This window comes from Penicillium antarcticum (genome assembly GCF_028974205.1).
Source record: "Penicillium antarcticum strain IBT 31339 chromosome Unknown utg000009l_segment0_segment0, whole genome shotgun sequence".
Lineage (NCBI taxonomy): Eukaryota > Fungi > Ascomycota > Eurotiomycetes > Eurotiales > Aspergillaceae > Penicillium > Penicillium antarcticum.
The window spans coordinates 1,206,973-1,224,840 of NW_026695307.1; the positions used below are offsets into that span (position 1 = coordinate 1,206,973).

At 48.5% G+C, this 17,868-nt stretch overlaps 7 protein-coding genes across 7 annotated transcripts; 2 read left to right on the forward strand and 5 right to left on the reverse strand.

Annotated features, from left to right (window-relative positions):
* Window positions 1–61: 61 nt before the first annotated feature.
* N7508_008816 (nuclear transport factor 2 family protein) lies at window positions 62–953 on the reverse strand (the record flags this gene model as incomplete). Its single annotated transcript, XM_058466879.1, has 6 exons — window positions 62–169; window positions 229–321; window positions 404–472; window positions 536–600; window positions 743–763; window positions 941–953. The coding sequence occupies 6 exons, from the start codon at window positions 951–953 to the stop codon at window positions 62–64; spliced, it is 369 nt and encodes a 122-aa protein (XP_058314725.1).
* A 649-nt stretch (window positions 954–1,602) lies between these two features.
* Window positions 1,603–5,814, reverse strand: N7508_008817 (ankyrin repeat domain-containing protein; the record flags this gene model as incomplete). Its single annotated transcript, XM_058466880.1, has 1 exon — window positions 1,603–5,814. One exon carries the CDS (start codon window positions 5,812–5,814, stop codon window positions 1,603–1,605), a length of 4,212 nt encoding a protein of 1,403 aa, XP_058314726.1.
* A 1,653-nt stretch (window positions 5,815–7,467) lies between these two features.
* Window positions 7,468–8,690, forward strand: N7508_008818 (oxidoreductase, short-chain dehydrogenase/reductase family; the record flags this gene model as incomplete). The annotated part of the gene is made up of 7 exons (XM_058466881.1): window positions 7,468–7,535; window positions 7,590–7,709; window positions 7,759–7,959; window positions 8,018–8,182; window positions 8,241–8,384; window positions 8,434–8,588; window positions 8,653–8,690. 7 exons carry the CDS (start codon window positions 7,468–7,470, stop codon window positions 8,688–8,690), a joined length of 891 nt encoding a protein of 296 aa, XP_058314727.1.
* A 187-nt stretch (window positions 8,691–8,877) lies between these two features.
* Window positions 8,878–9,669, reverse strand: N7508_008819 (2-deoxyribose-5-phosphate aldolase; the record flags this gene model as incomplete). Its single annotated transcript, XM_058466882.1, has 1 exon — window positions 8,878–9,669. The coding sequence occupies one exon, from the start codon at window positions 9,667–9,669 to the stop codon at window positions 8,878–8,880; it is 792 nt and encodes a 263-aa protein (XP_058314728.1).
* Window positions 9,670–10,191: 522 nt separating this feature from the next.
* Window positions 10,192–12,564, reverse strand: N7508_008820 (uncharacterized protein; the record flags this gene model as incomplete). The annotated part of the gene is made up of 1 exon (XM_058466883.1): window positions 10,192–12,564. The coding sequence occupies one exon, from the start codon at window positions 12,562–12,564 to the stop codon at window positions 10,192–10,194; it is 2,373 nt and encodes a 790-aa protein (XP_058314729.1).
* Window positions 12,565–12,802: 238 nt separating this feature from the next.
* On the forward strand, window positions 12,803–13,959 carry N7508_008821 (uncharacterized protein; the record flags this gene model as incomplete). Its single annotated transcript, XM_058466884.1, has 2 exons — window positions 12,803–12,915; window positions 12,963–13,959. 2 exons carry the CDS (start codon window positions 12,803–12,805, stop codon window positions 13,957–13,959), a joined length of 1,110 nt encoding a protein of 369 aa, XP_058314730.1.
* Window positions 13,960–14,040: 81 nt separating this feature from the next.
* On the reverse strand, window positions 14,041–15,794 carry N7508_008822 (uncharacterized protein; the record flags this gene model as incomplete). Its single annotated transcript, XM_058466885.1, has 7 exons — window positions 14,041–14,277; window positions 14,347–14,475; window positions 14,540–14,739; window positions 14,793–15,258; window positions 15,309–15,394; window positions 15,447–15,647; window positions 15,698–15,794. 7 exons carry the CDS (start codon window positions 15,792–15,794, stop codon window positions 14,041–14,043), a joined length of 1,416 nt encoding a protein of 471 aa, XP_058314731.1.
* Between the last annotated feature and the right edge of the window lie 2,074 nt (window positions 15,795–17,868).

The following is a 17,868-nucleotide window of genomic DNA, read 5'->3' on the forward strand; positions in this document are numbered from 1 at the left end:
TTTCACAGAAAAGTCCTTTCTCCTGTCATTCTGCCATGGTCGTTATTTGCGAGACTATGACTTAGGCGTTGTAGACCAGCTGGAACATCTCGTTGCTCACAAAGAAACCTGCTTCGTCCTGACGCAGGTTGAAGGTATGGATGAAGTTCATCCGAAGACCTTCGTCACCCTTTTTTCGAATGATCATTAGCCAGGAGACAGGAATAAGGATAGATTCATATAACATACGAGGAGACCATGCAGCATGATCAGAATGCCTTTGTCGCCATCATAGTACTGGGACATGAAGCGAGCAAATTCGCGCTTTGCCGCGGGCATATCCTAGAAATACCATCTTGCATTAGCATGCACAATTTCAAATTGAGAATAGCCCTGCATAGCCGCAAATTTGGAATTCACGCACAGCAATCTTGGTCATGATCTTCGCGCCCTCAAAAGTTTCGTCCTCGTAGGTGAGCTTGGACAAATCCCGCTGTTGAAATGATTGGGTTAGTGTATAGTTTCTAGCCTCGAGTCTCGGGCATAGTTGACTTACGTAGAGAGAAGCAAGGGCTGAGCGGTCTCCCTCGAAGGTGGTATAGTAGTGCTGCAGGAACTGCTCTGTAGGGTCGATCAGTCAGTATAGGCTCCTATCTATCTATTTTATTATTGCCGACTGAGTCATAGTTCACGGCTCAATGGGGAGAGGATCGGGAATGGGGCACATCGCTGGATTAATGAAAAGACGACGTAGATAGCGTACCAGCGATTGCGCGGGAGTTGTCTAGATAGGACACATATGTTAGCAAACATTTGTTCCATAATATTCTACTTTAATCTTCAGCAAAGCCTCAGGCTGCGCAGAACCGTTCGCGCATTGTCGTCTGCGGACTGAGGATTAGAGGCTTGCAGGAGGGCTAGGAAAGGGGGGTTGCTCCTAGTGCCCTCCACGAGTACGTACCTGGCTGCGACATTTTGGATGAGTTGTGTGAGTGAACTGAGAGGTCAAGTAGTTGAACTGTAGAGAGGTGAGAAATGAGGAAGTATTTGTTGATGAGGGGTTGTGGGGCATGAAATGCATTTCTGCCGCCTTTCCGCCTTATCCCTGCCGTATACTGTTTTGAACTTCTTGTACGAGACGTGGATGTCTAATTATCTCATCTGACTATCATATCTGGCAAATTCATATGGCTATGAATGGCTCAATTGCCTTTCAACTTAACTGCGCACCTTTAGAGTATACGCACTGGATCAGCTTTACATGTTTGTATACCCAAAAGATTACGTTATTTATCTTTGTGGCAGATAGCCTCTTCCTTTTCTGCTAGGTAGATAACAGGTATACACATATTCAAACTTATTAGGCAATAAGTTCAAGTGTTCGGGCAGCAAGCTGAGAGCTTGCGGTCAGGGCTCATTGCCTATCTGACTCATACAAACTGCAATAGCCCAATGCTGGGCATTATCAAGATCATCCCTGTCAAAGCGGAGCATCAGGTGTTGTTGCCAGAAAGTAAGATATTGAGGCCATATCTCCTTAGGGTTGCAGTAAACGAAAATAGCCCAAGGGCTAGCTGCTAGCATGGTGCTAAAATGTATGGTAAGCCTGAAAAGCAGGCAAGTTTATTTGAACACTCTGAATTGGCCTGATAATGCATTACATAAGTCCCACTTTCTTCGTGCCAAACATGCTTCGGAAATCCCGTTTCTCTGCTGGAGGGGGTGATTTCGTTTCCTTGCTGCCACAACTGCCTCGGGAATCTTCCATTGCCTGGCTGCCATATTGGCCGCGACAAAATCACAAGTCTCTTTTGGGTCAGGATCAACCTTGTTGGTCTCAAGTAGTTGCGCGACGATAGCATCATGTCCATAATATCTTGCCTCCCACAAAGGCGTGTGTCCCTGAATGTCCTTCGCGTCTGGATCGACCAGATTACTTTCGAGTAGCTGTTTGATGACGCCGCTCTGCCCAAATCGTGTTGCCCAATGCAATGGTGTCTTTTTCCAATCATCCCTTGGATTCGGGTCAGCCCTACTGGTCTTAAGTAGCAGCTTAACGATAGCATCATGCCCCCTTTTGGCTGCTTGGGTCAATGGTGTGCGTCCGCTTTGGTCCACCGCATTTGGGTCGACTTGTTCTATCTCGAGTAACATCTTGACGATGATCTCATGCCCATTGTAGGCCGCCTTGCTTAGCGGAGTGTTGCCATGGTCCTCTATTGCGTCCGGATCGACCTTTCCGGTCTCGAGAAGCTGTCTCACGATGTTTTGATGCCCGTGTCCTGCCGCCCAATGCAATGGCGTCGCCCCCCACTCATTTCTCGAAACTGGGTTGACCTTGTCGGTCTCAAGTAACATCCTGACGATGGTCTCATGGCCTCTGCATGCCGCATTGCTTAGTGGTGTCATTGCCCTTGATGCTATATTATTGCTTTCATTGCCGTTATTGCGTGCATTTGGGTCAACTTTGCCAGTATTGAGTAGCCGCTGCACAATACTCTCATGGCCTTCTAATGCCGCCCACCACAGTGGAGTTCCCCCCTTGCTCTTCATCGCATCCGGGTCGACCTTACCCGTATTGAGTAGCTGCTCGACTACAATGTCACGAGCGTTTCTTGCAGCCCAACACAGTGGTGTCAGTTCATTTTTGTCTTTGCGATCTGGAGAGACACGTATATCGCTTAGCAACATCTCAACGATCCGGTGAGCTCCTGACTCTGACGCATATGACAAAGGTGTCCTGTTTTGAGGGCACCCCAAGTCTGGGAAGCTCCCCCAGTAAAGGAGGTCTCTTGCGATGTCGACGTTGCCATTTACTGCTGCGTATGATAATGGCGTTCTGCCTGCTGCATTCTGGAAATCCGGCGCAGTGTTGAGCTCAAGCAACGCGTGTACCACTTCAGCCCAGCCATGCTTAGCCGCTAAGCAAAGAGCATTCCCTTTCTGCTCGCTCTCTATATTGGATACCGGACGAGTGAGAGCGAGCAATGTTGTCGTCAAGCAACCGTTTTTCGTTGCAGTTATAAGGTCAGCGCTGCTGTCTTCATTTCGTTCAACTCCATTTGCAACAGTAACATAGCGGTCGATGACCTTGCAAATAGATTCCGAGTGATCAGGCTTCTGTCTCTCGAGCCAGGAGATTCCATCTATTCCGAATGGTCTAGTTTTTGTGTCGACTAAAGCCCACCTGTACAGTTCGCCTAGCGCAATTGTCGCTAACTCAGTAAGAGAGTGTTTAGAGCCAGGTTGCTGGTTCCCGTTTTCTTCGGGCGTATCCTGGGAGGATTGAGATTGAATACAGATTCTCCACACCCATCGCAGCATTTCTTCAGCCTTCCTCCACTCGTCGCTTTTGCGTTGCTGGGTCGCACTTTTCCCCGCGGCTGCCAAAACACTTTCTGAAGAGGGCGTCTTCAGGTGAGATATCATCAGAGGCACGACACAATGAAGAGCCTCGTGCCTCGGGCCCACATGCATCTCCGTAAATAGTCTAACAACCTCAGTCACAAGGCTATTCTGAAGTCGAAAGGGTTCGGTTTCTTGAAGATTAACGGGTCCAATGTCATCCACAATGTCGAGAATGCTCTCGAGAAATGATGAAAATACCTCCTGGGCACATGCTGACACGAGAGAGCCGTTAATTGGAGTAGAGAAGAGGCTAGACGTCTTGGAGACCTGATTCTGCGACAATTGTGCAGCTTTTTGGCCAAAGAACCGAAGGAGCGTCTCATTAGGCGTGACTGGCAGTGGGTTCTTTGTCTGTTCGACGTCATCTCCCCGTTTCTTCCATAGGGCACTCAAGTCACTGAGATCGGATGAAACAGGCAGATTGTATTCCGTCATAGTGTTCAGGTCGTCACCGAGCCATATTGGCAAATCTGCGTTCACAACTTGTTCAGTTGAAAGAACCCGTCGTGTCTGGATTTGGTCAGCTCTGGAGTTTCTGAGACCAGTGTCTGGGTCTTCGGTCTCTATAGCTGGATCTGACTTCAGTGACCAAGTCCATAGTCCCAAGAGCCCTTCGAGCTTCATGCGGCTCTTGAGGACCCAGGGTTTCCCGGTATCCAGACGATTGAATTCTAGGTACAGCCTGTGGTCCTTCGATGATATCGTGGTGTCTTTGGGCTGTTCGGAGATGGTACAGTCAATGCCCCAAAACATGGATACAGCATCAGCTTCCTTCCACTCTTTCTTGATCTCGGCCTTGGAAAACATGGTGTTCACGGTAGCCTCAATCAAGGTCGCCAGCTGTTGACTTTCTGTTCGGACCTCAACCATTTCAGTCTTGAAATTCCTGGCAGGGGCAATGGATGAGACCGTGAGCGATGCAAGGCGGGTGCGATATGCCAATAGTATAGCGGCGGCACTATGTGGCATGTTGGAAGTTGGGTCCCTGCGGCTAATTCTGACCGCATTAGTGGCTTTAGTTGTACCTTTAAATCTCCAGAGGTAACGAGGTTGAGGAATGGACGGTGACCGGTCCGATGTTTTGGAGGAGCAGGAAAGACTAGGAGATGACGACCGAAGTGGCAAGTCGTCTTTCCCGATTTCTTTCTTGGTGTCATCTTTTAAATCGTTTTTTATGATGTTTCGACCAATACGCAAGGCGAGCCAGTCTAGTTCATGACCGAGAACTTCATCTGGAAACTTGGCAAAGAAGTTCGCATCGGCCTTGAACCGCTCCATGCGAAGGGCAGCTCGCGCCGTGCTCATCACCATAACAACTCCCAGCTGAGCTACAGCAACTGCCGAGTGTATGCCCCGGAGCCCAGTAAACTGGAGGACAAAGCCAGTGAGAGTGACTCCGGTGGCTGTCCAGACTTCTAATTTCCATTCTCTAGGCCCTGTCTTCCTCCTTGAAGTCGTGTACTTTTCTAGACGATCGTCACAGTCCGTATGCGAGAAGGCATCGAATGTTTGATCACCAATAATTTGATTGCCCGGCTGTATCCAATACATAGATGAGTTGTCTGCCTTGTCCTTTCGTCGAAGCCAGACGTCTTCATCTGTGCTCTGGCCCACAAGAAAAGCGCAATAAAACATTCCACCGCAGACAAGAACAGTCCCGATGATCAGCAGTGGACACGCATAGGCTTCTGGGCGACTACCATTCTTCTCCCATCTCAGGTAGTATGTGACAACACCAGCGAAAACCAAAACAGCAGATTGCAGAATCAGACCTCCAACAGCAATGGCCTTGAAAACAGCATCGGGTTGCTTCTTAATCCCGATATTTAGGGAGAGGTTCGGAGAAAAGACCGTGTGAGGAGTATCTTGTTCTTGTTTCATCTCTGACTCCGGGTCTTTCTGCTTCATATTCTCTTTCCTTGACTTTTCCTTCTGCCAAATGGACCTGCCTTTGCCCTGAACAAATTCCTGGAAGGTGTATATCCCCGCAGTATCGTCGCTTTTGTTGCTGAAATCATGATTTGGGTCATGAACAACCTCGAGAATCTTGGGACGGCCAAAGACGCGCGCGATGCCTCCATTATTGTATAGCTCACACACGTCCCGGCTTGTGGAAGAGCACAGCTCAGCTTCTGCGTTGCCCGCTCCTTCTTGAGCTCTGCCGATGAAGGCACGAAGCGATGCGGTTCCACACACTCGAATTGCGGAAACGACTGCTGTGAGGATGCCCATTGGTGCCATGGCGAAAATGAAATAATCCATTAAGGTAGTGCTCTCACTCATATACTGTTTCGTTATTTGTTCACCAAACAGAGACAGAAACGGTGCGAGATCGGTTGCGAGATTGTTCGAAAAGTCGTCCCAGCCGCCTACGCCTGCGCGAGCCGGTGGAAGAGCGAGGAGGATTGTGAAGAGATATATGAGCATCTTCAATAAGTATCAATACATCTATATACAAAACCTTAACTGCGGTGATACATAGTTGAGCAGACTAACATCACCAGCTCTGGACAGCTAAGGGCTCAGTCAGCCAGAGGGGAAGCAGCAATGAGGCTGAGCCATGGCGATGCTGCTAACAGCATCCCTGACAACTTGGACATGCAGAAATAGCGCCGAGATCTGGCACTCTATTCGCCGACTCTTAGTCTCCATGCCGTGCCCAGCGCTTGGATAAGTGTTGGTCTCTGACATGTCGATACGCCCAAGCAAGCAAATATGCCAATGGCTCTTTTTGGCCCGATGTAGAAATAAAACAGAGCACTAATTTGCTTCAATGGATCGATTTAGAAAAAATACTTTCATGTGGGTGCGCTTAGTGAGTCGGAGAAAAGTTGGGGGCCGTCAAGGGTTCGACAGGGGTTTCCGGACAATTTCAGGCGCTGTTGGCGTCAATAATGCCACAGTACGATTCGCCATGGAGGGGCAATTCCATTGCAACTTTTGTCGCAATTTCGTGCGGGCATCCGCAATCATATTGTCCCGGGTCAGATCTCTGACACTAATGCAGCCCTTGTCACATCACTCTAGAAACCAGCATTAATCATTACTTCTAGCCCACATAGTGATCTCTACAGGTTGCAGGAGAGTTTTGTGCTTTATGGGGATCAGATCTTATTAATATACTGAGATCAGCCCGATGGTATAATTTGGACGGCATATGGAGATAAAATCAAACGTTGAGAAAAGCGCGAACGTTATACTTAAATGACTATCGCAGTTGATCTACTGTATACGATTGCCCAAGCCACGTATTCCTCAGTTTTGTCCAAGCTCACATCAATAGTCAATGTTCTTATGTCGCCGGTTCCAGGTCGTTGGCTGCGACCTGGTATGGAAGTTGTGGAGAGAGGATTACTCGTCTCTATACATACCCACCGAACCCTTTTGGGTGATAGAACTCCATGCAACGAAAATAACAATATCGATGACGTGCACTGTGCCTGCTTGAAGATTCAGGCCTTATACATTTCTACGAAAATACTTGAGTTTAGCCTGATGGAAAGCGCCGTGCAGAAGCAGCATGTGCATGCGGCGGACATCGCTAGGAACAAATGACGTGATACTCCTATAGCGCGCTAAGATCTATCATTAAGTATTGCAATGTACAGCGATGTGATGGCGAACAGGCAAGTCTATAACGGTAGTTGCTGCTAGACATAGAGTTTGAAGAATGGTGTGAAGAATTCGAGGGTCATCTATGAATTACTTTTACTACATTTGGAGGGAAGAGGGATCGGTGTCTTCGGGATAGCTTCAGGTTTAGTAATAATTAAAGCCCACATGGTCTAGTAGAAAGATCAACGTTTTCTAGTGCAACAAGAGAAACAAGAGGTTGTTTTAATCATTGTCGTGCCGGTATTTTGTCTTAAAACAAGATTCTTGGATATGATATCAACGAAATAGCATGTTCCACGCGAATTGACGCATGAATGACGCCGAAACCCACGGTCGCATTCCAACTATGTACACTTTATAACGAGAATACAAGCTCATCGGGTGCTCGTATTTCTTTTTCTTTTTCAATTGAACTGATTTTCAAGACAAAACACTCCTACAAAAATAATCTGCAATATTGTCAAAATGTCGCAGAAAGGAGAAACTGACACCTTCCAACCGCCCAAGGCGGCTCAGAGCCAGGAAAAGCCCGGGTTAGACAAGATTGCCACTCTATCGAGAAATGTGAGCTAACTCTTCCTTACTAGACTGGAAAAGAAAATGGCGCCTTCTAGTGAGGTCACCAGACTTGAAGGAAGCCAAGGATTTGTTGAATATGCCGGCGCAGATAAGCTCAAGGACAAAAAGGTCCTGATCACCGGTGGCGAGTATGTTCTGCCCCTGCATGATTCCCCTACGTACGCTAACACCCAAAAGCTCGGGCATTGGTCGCTCAGTCTCGGTTTTGATGGCCAGAGAAGGCGCAGATCTCACCATTGTATATCTACCAGTAGAGCAAGACGATGCAGAAGAAACAAAGAAAATGGTCGAAGCCGAAGGCAGAACCTGTTTGCTCCTTCCTGGAGACTTGAGAAAGTATGACTTCTGTCGTCAAGCGGTTGAAGAGCACATCAAAAAGTAAGTCTCGTCTTTCGTCATATATTCTGCCAGCAGATGTTAACTATGAGCTCTATAGGCACGGTGCTCTCAATGTACTCGTCAACAATGCTTCGAAACAGTATTCATGCAAAGATCTAGCAGAAATCGATCTCGAGAAGGTCGAAGATGTGTTCCAATCGAACATTCTTCAAATGATCGCGATCACAAAATACGCCCTTCCGCATATGTCTAGAGGCGACTCGTAAGTCAATACTTTGGAGTAAGCGTTCGATTGCGTCTTGATACTAACCATTATCCAGGATTATCAACAACACCTCAGTGGTTGCTTTCCGCGGTACAGCAGGCATGGTGGACTATGCTGCCACCAAGGGAGCGATTGTCGGGTTCACAAGGTCTCTCGCACAGCAGCTCATTCCAAAGGGTATCCGAGTTAACGCGGTCGCGTAAGTACAATTGCTGTTCTTGGAAGCCCGACATACTAACCTTCAACAGCCCTGGCGTGATCTATACTCCAATCCAAGCTGACACTCGGGATGCCGAGGGAATGAAGAATTTGGGGGAGAGTAAAGCTCTCGGCCGTCCGGGTCAAGCAAGTGAAGTTGCGACCAGCTTTGTTTTCTTGGCTAGCAGAGATGCTTCTTTCTACTGTATGTGCCACATCACCACACGATATCTGAGACCCATGCAACTAACCGCGACACTATACAATAGATGGACAGATTCTGCATTGCTATCCGCTAGGAGATTAGCTTCTAACCTGATGTATAATGTACATGATATTATAGCAATGTGATACTATGACAAGGCCATAAATGAGCACTTCTGTCCATGCCGGTAGTTAAGAATTCTCTCTAGCCATGTCAAGTACAGCAGTATATACTCAAAAGAATGGGGCGAAAGTGTACGTAAGGGCTTAAGAAGAAAGTATTCATCCAGCTAGTAACCGCCAGGCTGCCCTTCCTCCTTCATCGACTTGAACTCAACTTGAACAGGATCCATGCCAACCCCCCGTCTTTTCGCATCTTCAAGAATAGCAATAGTAGCAGTAGCTCCAATCCTTGTCACACCAAGACTCATCACATGGAGCAAATCATCCAGGGTCCTCACACCACCGGCAGCTTTGATCTGAACCTCCGGACCAGAATGTTGTCGCATCAGCTTGAGATGGGGGATAGTCGCACCCTTATAGTTGTAGGATCCATCAGCCTGCTTGACAAACCCATACCCAGACGAAGTCTTGACAAATGCAACCTTCAGATTGGTACATATGGCACACAGCCGTACAATGTGTTGAGGCTGCAGGTAATCATTTTCAAAGATAACTTTCAGAATGGCCCCATGCTTCACAACTGCCGTGTTGATCTGATCAATTTCTCGAGTCACGTATTCCCAGTCCTCGCCAAGGACCTTGCCAATGTTCACTACCATGTCGATTTCTTGCCCACCAGCCTGGGCCGCTGCAGTAGCTTCTAACACTTTGATTTCTGTGGTACTGTTTCCATGAGGGAACCCGATCACCGGGCATACCTTAACGTCTGTGCCATCGAGCTCCTGTTTGGCCAGTGGGACCAGGTAAGGTTTCACACATGCCGTAGCGACGTTGTAGTCTTTGGCAATCTTGAGACCGGCGCGGATGTCTTCATCGGTCATAGTTGGGTGGAGAAGGGAGTGATCGATCATTTTCGCCAGCTGAGGGAGGGTGACCGTGATCATGTTCGGATTGGACATGGTGCGTGGAGTGAGGATTATCTATGATGACCGAGATATGGAGGCGGTTTGTCGCTGTCGTCAACGACCTGAGCTCGTGGGGCAAGCTTCCTTTTATATGGAAAGCTATGTCACTCGATAAGTTAGGTTCTTGAGATGAAGTCAGTATTCACGACTTAAGGAAATATTCCGAGCGCACAACCTGCGAATTGGACGTAACGTTCACCGATGAGAGTGCGGGGAAGACTAAACCGAGTAAATTCTCCACAAGAGAATTCAAGAGAATTTAGTAGGTGTGTCACTATGATACTCTGCAGTCTCCATTTACATGTATCGTCAAAAAGGGCAAGTAGCCTAACGCAGATCAGGTCGATGGCTGGGTTTGCCTAGTTCACTGCTCAACTCTGTTTGGGATGCTCGTTGTAGTGATTGATCGCTTATGTCGCAAATGTAGTTACTGTATACAAGCTCAAGAGATATTTGTTGATTCATAGCAAGTCATTATCTTTGTCCATACACGTACAATTACAATCACGCCCACGTTCACTCTGAATCCGAAGCAAACATGTCTTCAGCTTTGGGTCGTGGCTTTCGTTGTCTTCCCTCTGGTTCCTGCTTCCCGGCCGGTTGCTCGGGCTGCTTAGGAGGTTGAGATGCTTGTGGTTGTGGCGGGGGTGGTTGGTCTTGAGTGCCGTCAGGGTTCCGTGGAAGGCCCTTGTTCACCTGGTCGGCATCAAAATCTTCCAGGTCACTGTCTTCCATTGGTACACCATCAACATCACTCATCAATTCGTCCTCTGCGGGGCCAACAGTAGACTGGCTCTCTTCGGGTGCAGGTCGTGTAGGATCGAATTTGCCAGCTGATTCTTCGTCATCAACGGTCTTCCACCGGCTCTTGCTCTTGGCAACGGCAGCGGCAGCTCGCTCCGCCTCGGCCTTTGCTTTCTCCTTTTGTAGTTCGCTCTCGGTAAGCGGTGGCTTTTCAAATATCTGGACAAAGTGCTCTTGGCTTGATTGGGCAAATACACACCACCCTTCCCATAGGTGGAGAAGAGTGCCAACACTGCGCTTCCACTTCTCTGCTTTAAGACGACCCCAGTTGAGGTCCTTATCGAGACGACCTAGGTGCTCGAAGACCTTGTGTGAGCGGAGGGCCGATTCGAATAGCTGTCGGTATCGCCATGCATGGCGCACACCACTGGTAGCTGATGATGAGAGAATATCAGAGATGATGTACAGCCCAACTAGCTTTGAAGCGGATACATCCAATTTCTCCTGCGCTGTGGGGCGATTCTCCATGTCGGCACTTTCGGATCTCGCAGACCTCTTTTCCGATTCGCGGTCAGGGTTGGCTCCTGTGTAGGCGAGAGGGTGGAGAACATTCAAAACAATCATGTCGACAACCTCATCCGCACCTGCTCCGGCATGTTCGATGGCAAATGCTGTGACTCGGGCAACATCACCTCGTCGTAGCCTTGCATGACTAGTCGGGAGTCGTGCGAGAAGGTGTGTGAGCTTGGCTTTCCGCATAGGATTCATGTACCCGAGACCATCGCTGTGCGTATTTGCCCCATCAGGAGGTGCTCCGCTGTGGGTGCGCCTCTCATCTTCTCCATCCGAATGTTCTTCGTCGGAAGAGTTGTAGTCCTCATCTGAGATGAACTCATCCAGCCGGGTGGTGTATTCATATTTTAGATCGCCCTTTGGGGGTGCCCAATTCGGTCCACCCTCAAACAGAGTTGTCTGTTTACGTGTTTGGGCCTTCCGGGCACGAGGGTTCGTGACAACCTGCCATAATTTCCAGCGGTAGTAAACACCACCAACCGTCCTTGCATCCCACAGCCAGGCCCACTTTTCTTCTCGCTGGACCTCAGGTCGACTCATCAAAAGTGCCTCAAACTCTGGGCCGTGGTTCAGTAGATTTTCCAGGGTCTTATGTATGAGTCTCAGCTGTTTGATATCTGATGGTGCCTTCACTTCCACCTGGGTGGAAGGTCCGTTTCTTCCAGCGGGAGGTCCATATGAACTGGGAGGCGCGAATCCCCCGCGGTGTGACCCTGGTGGTGGAGCTCGGTTCAAGGTTCCCCCCAGTGTTGGCTGGATGGTTTTCGCACCGAATGGAAGAGAAGCAGTTGAGGAAATGCCAACAGGCAATGGCACGTTTGCACCAATTGCAGCAGAGGAGAGATGTCGGGACAGAGTTAGGTAGTATCCCCAGCCAAGGTATTTGTTCTGGAGGCTGCTCACGGTGGTGTCGATATCCGAGGCGGCTGCATCGCTTGTGAGGGTAACAATTGCGGATGAAGATCGTCTTTCGGTTGGAGATTGACTAGGTGGGCGGAGGATCTTCACGTTGTCCACACTGAGAGTGGAGGGGATCAATGCCTTGATGACTGACGGTGATGTCCCAGGAGGAAGTGATGCGAGGTGTAATGTCGGTTTCGAAGCTGCCCTCTCCGTCTCTTCAGCCGCTCTGTCGGCTTCGGAATCACGAAAGGCAGATGCCGGTCCAGAGGGGCCACCATGCGCCGTATCGAATTTGGGTTGGTCGCGATGGGAGGGCGCAAAGCCTTCGTGGGTACGTTTGCGAGAAATGGAAGGTGGGGTAGGTCCTAAAGTTCCTGGACCACTGTTTCGTGACGCAGATGCTGTGAAATGTCGCTTCGAAGGTCCGCTCAGCCCACCACCCCTACTTCCAAATGTGTTTAGTCGTCCATCGGAGGACTTGGGGCCAGTCGGAGCATCATCTTCAAATGACTTGACAAAGTCTTCATAGACTGCAGCTGTCTCGGCTTTTTCACGGGCACGCTTAGCTTCCGCCTCAGCCTTTTGGCGCTCGAACAGCGATTTCTTGGGAAGTGCCGAGAGTTTGGCAGAGACGTCGGGGAAACTCTTCCCCTTCGGATCGTCGGACATGTTGCAAGAAAGCTGCAACTGCAGCTAAAGCGGTGGTATCCAAGTCGCAGGGGAATGCTAAAGATAATCTGAAAGAGGTCGCTGCGAAAGCTAATCGCCAAACATATCTTGAGGCGCGATTCGGGCGGTCGGGCGCCCGGTGAGGGGACACCGCGGTTACCGCCGGCAGTATTCTGCCAATGACGAAGTTATCTAAACAGCTCCGGGGAACTTCTGCCATCTTGCATTCCACTACATCATGGCTTCAGCACAGATCCAAACTCTTCTCAGGTTCTTGGCGCAAGATGCCAAAGTTCCTCTAGCTATGGCAATGGGCAAAACACTGGAACTGCAGAAGGCTAATCTGCTAACGTGAGGTGCCCGCTCAAACATATATTCCGCTTCTAACTCGATCTTAGTACAGAACAGATTGGCAAAGCAAACTTGGAGGTACTGGAAGACATTTTCAAGGATAAGAAAACTGCGAAACAGGTTCTCAACAGCGCTAAACGAATCTCTAAGAAGCGAGGAGCTTCAGATGATAGCAAATCATCATCTCAGAAACGCAACAAGACCTCCAAACCATTGAAAAAAGATGCAACTCCATTCGAAATTGGATCTTCACTCGGTTTGCCCGGGGCTTCTGTCAATGGAGATGAGCTGAACGGTACTGTGATCATTACGAACCGCGCACCTCTTGTACTTGCCTTCGCGGTGTGCGTTTTGAAGTATACGATGCCGGGACAGCCACTATCCAGCCGACTTAGTCTGGCACAGGCCGTCGCTTCAGCCAACAGTCGCACAAAAGCCGCGAGTCTGGGAATCGAAGAAGGCAACTCCGCTGAGCAAGAAGGGTGGGGAGAGGGTCATCCCGTTGTCAAAGTTCTTGGTCGAGACATCAGGGTGTTAAAACGATGGGACTATGATCCAAACGAAGGAAACCCATCAAACGAGGCCAAGAAAGAAGGCCAAAGTGAGAGCTTACAGGACGAACAAAGCCGAATGCCTCCACTATGGGGTGTGGATCTGGAATCACTCAGAGGCAAAGAGTCCAATCACAGCACGGGTCAGCATAAAACTGCCGATAACACACTACCCATTTTCAGGCCTGAATCTGCTCGATCATATCTTTATCGAGCATTTTCAAAGCCAGTCGAAGAAGGGAAAACTACACCAAAAAGAAAGTCAGTTACAACTATTGAAGACGAGAAAGAAGAATGTCTTGGTCGTCTGTTATCTGCCATTGATACGGTCTGTCAATCGTGGGTTCCAAAGCTGGAGCAAGCGGAACTGGACAGACGTGCATGGTCTTGGTACATCCGTGTGCGGCCTGATGTTCAAAGTGGAGTACAAGGCTGGGGCGAGAAGGGACAAGTGAAGTTATCTGACATCCTCGCTCTTCAAAGGGGCATTTGAATAGGAAAGCTCATTAATTAGAATGAATATGTGTTTTTTAACTTAATATTACCCAAGATTGGCCGAAGTGCCCCCTTTTCATCAAGCGTTTGGCCTCGTCTCATCTTCAACCGTCTCAATAGTTGCAGCAGTAGGTTTCTGCTGACCTCCTTCCTCGAGCTCGACATCCTTACCAACCTGAATCGTCACGTTGAGCTCAGTATTCCGATGGCTATCCATCACATCCCTTTTGTAGAGGTTGACATAAATCGGAAAGACCATTGCGAGGATATAACCCATCATAGGAATCGCCATGGCAATGTGAGCGTTTTTGTTTGTCTGTTGAATATCTCATTATCAACACTGCACAAGCAAAAGAGAAACCGGAAATATGATGTGAGGACTGACCACAATAGCTCCCATCATGGGTGGGAAGACCATGCCGCCGGAAATTGCAGCGACGAGCAGAGAACCACCGCGCTTAGTGTGACGTCCAAGGCCACGAAGGGCAAGTGAGAAGATTGTCGCAAAGCAGCACTGTAGAGGAAAGAATGTGTTAGCTATGGAATTGATTCTCCCTTCTATGCATGTTAATACCCACAGACTCAAAGCATAGCACAAGAATAATCATTGCCACTGATGAGTAACCCTTAGTGGTCATCGCAGCAATGGAAAAGACGACACACAGCGCCAAGTATACTGTCAGCATATATCGTGGCTTGAAAGCCTTCATCATCATCAAGCCAGTGGCGATGAAACGGTTGAAAGCATAGAGACCCTGTGCAATGGCAAGCAAGTCGGCTGAGACAGTATGTTTAGATCGCTACCCAATCAATAGATTCCTGGAAACTTACCTGATTCTGCAGATGATTTGCCAGCTTCTTTACAGAAGTTGATGAAGTAGCCAGCAACAGCTACCTGAGCACCAACATAACAGAACTGACTCCAAACACCGAAGAAGAGGTTGTACTGCCTCTTGAATGGGCCAGTGTCCTCACCATGATCAAATATTTGTCCCTCCAACGCTTCCTGGTCAGCATCTGTGATCTCAGGGAAAGGTGCGAGCCAAAAGAGGATGATCAACAGAGCGACAAAGCATGCCACTCCAAGGTATGTCCATTGGACGTTCTTCAGTCCGGCGTTATCGTCCACGGTATTGGCAAAGAAGACTCGAGAGGCGAGAAGTGGTGCGACGAAGGTTCCCACACCCTGAACGGCTTGTCCCAGGTTCAGACGGATCTCGCTGTATTTTGGGGGTCCGCAGATCGAGAGGAAGGGATCGGCTGCTGTCTCTAGCGTCGACAGACCGGCACCGACGACCTATTTATCAAGTCAGAGAAGTAAAACGAAGGAAATTATGTATAACGTACAAACATGCTGCCACAAAATCCTCCAAATGACTTTTTCACGCCGCTGGGCCAAAAGAGGAGACATCCGACAGCGAGCACAGCCAGGCCTAGTTCATCTGTCAGTCGAGGGGATACCCCAAGCAATGTGTCCTGTCTTACCTGTCATGAATGTGACTCTAAATCCATACTTGCGAGCAATCCAGCCAGAAATGGTCAACGGACAGATAAAGTAAGCGCCGAAGTATGAAGCCTGCAAGCCGCTAGACTTGCTAGCAGTGATATTAAGGGTAGTCTGGAAATGCGAGTTCAAAACATCCAACAGTCCATACGCAAAGCCCCACAAGAAGAAAAGAATCATAACTAAAAAAAGTGTGAGAACATAGCCATCACAAGCCCTAACCCAAACATACCCAATGCATTTGGAAGCAAAGACTGCCGCAAGGTCAGATGAACAGCCGATGTAATGGCATTGTCCTCAACCGTGATCTTGCCCTTGCAGATACCCATATTCGTATCTTTAAATATAGAGAGACACTCAATGGATGAACAGCAATGAAACTTGTCCCATCTCCATCCCCGGTCTCTTATAAACAGCCCCGACTCCCCACAACTCTGCAAATCGAGCCACGCGGTTTTCGGCCACGGGGGAACATATAGCGAGCCAGAAATTTCTTTCCAAATCAGTTGCTATTCGGTCCCGGATTCTGTGCTGAAGAGGCGTTGTTCCGTCTTGCTTATTGGCTGAAATACGAATACGCTGCACGGATTGCGGAGAAGCCGGGGTAGAAGAGGGGCCATGGGACCCGATATGCCTATTTTACATGCCGATTTTTTATCTATTGATTCTGTTTGATATTATTGAAGTTGCAGTGGCTTGAATCCCTCTCTGTCCTTGTTAAGGTGCGTATAGATTTAGTGGACTTGTTGTTGTGTTTGTCCTTTTGATTAGTCTCCTTCAAACGAAGTTCTTAACTAGCTTTGTCTCAAAACCAACGTTTCATGAAAGTTTGGCCTCAATTGATTTAACTGGGAGGTTCATATCCGTGTCCAATATGGCAAGCGACGATGTCAGCTCGCTAGTCGTAGCGCTCTCGGATATCGAACGGCCCTCTATATACCGATCAGCCGAGTCCGAATTGTAATAGTGAGCCAGGAAGGACTTGTCCAGTATAAGATTAGATTTCCTGAGGTTGGAAAATTCAACTGGCTGTAATGTCTCGTCATAAATCCAGATCCAGCAGTGTGCTGAACCACGAGCCGAGGCCGCGGTGCCATAGCAATCCGCGGTGAAACTGAGCAAAGGACATAGACTGGCTAGGTTAAGGGGGTCTCGATGTCACACGATAAAGTCGGATCTACCGCGGATCATCGCTATTTCTCCACAAATTTGGGCCACTGGTGGACCAGCTTGAACGAAAAATGCATTCCATATGGAGAGGTGAGATTGCGAGAATTTGAAACATGTCAACTATAATAGAAATACAAAGTACAGTCCTGTGATACGGGTTTCTTGAGGGATATCTCACTTTTTTCGTACTCGATAGGTTTGCAATTTTTTTCCAAAACAGACTGGACTTTGATCGAATTTCCGATACTCAATTTGAAACAGCCGCGTTCTCTGTTGTGGCATGTTTGGATGTTTGAAAATTCTGACACGGACGTTTTTCCTGCCAGTTTATAAGACGAAGGACACACCCGTTGCTTATCAGCCATTGCTATGATTAGTACTCCGTAGAAAGAACACATGGACGATCCTTCGGTGGTCATGATTATTTTGTGCAAAAAACATTATGTGCTAAAAGTGCAGTCAAACCTGACTTGCTGTTCGGAGTCAGCATTTATGACAAGTCAGTATTTGTGAACGATAAACCAATTGACCAAGGTGGGTAAGAGACAAGAGTCTAGAATAAGATGGATCCTTCCAAGGGTTATGATGTCGACGGAAATCGAGACCGCATTCTCAGTATCAAATGGAGCAATATGGAGCCCGGTGTGCCCTGAATGGGTCCCGTTACGCACGCATTGATCTAACCCCGCGTCACCGGGGTCAAGGGGCTGAAACGATGTCTGGTCACGGTTGGATTCGACGTCCAGAGGAACTGGGTCCAGCGATGGGTTCAGCGAGTGAATATCCTAGCCGTTCTGGGCAGGAGAAAAGACGTTTTCCATGGATTGGATGTCTGCTTTCGAAGCGAGCCGAGAGCCAAGAGACAACGATCAACCTTGGAAGAAGGCATTTCCGTGCAGCAGATTCTTCGATCTCTTTTGAAAAGCTCCAATGCAATATTGGTCTGTACTTTGTTCGGACTCCGTCGTTGCATTTTCCGGTAAACCATTAGTCCGGAACCGAGATACCCGTGAGAATTCCAGCCTATTGGCTCAGGGTACAATTCTGCCCCAGTCTGGAGTCCCTTGAGGGTCTTGAACGTTTGAATGCAGACTCTTGCAGAGCCTTGCGGACATCACATTCTAGATAGGAACAGGCAAAAAATAGAATTCCTGGTGGCGAAGTATCCACGGGAGGGCTTAGTCGCTAGTTGGCGCCCTAGTCACAGTAGCGCTGGAGTCAGTCGATCCCAGG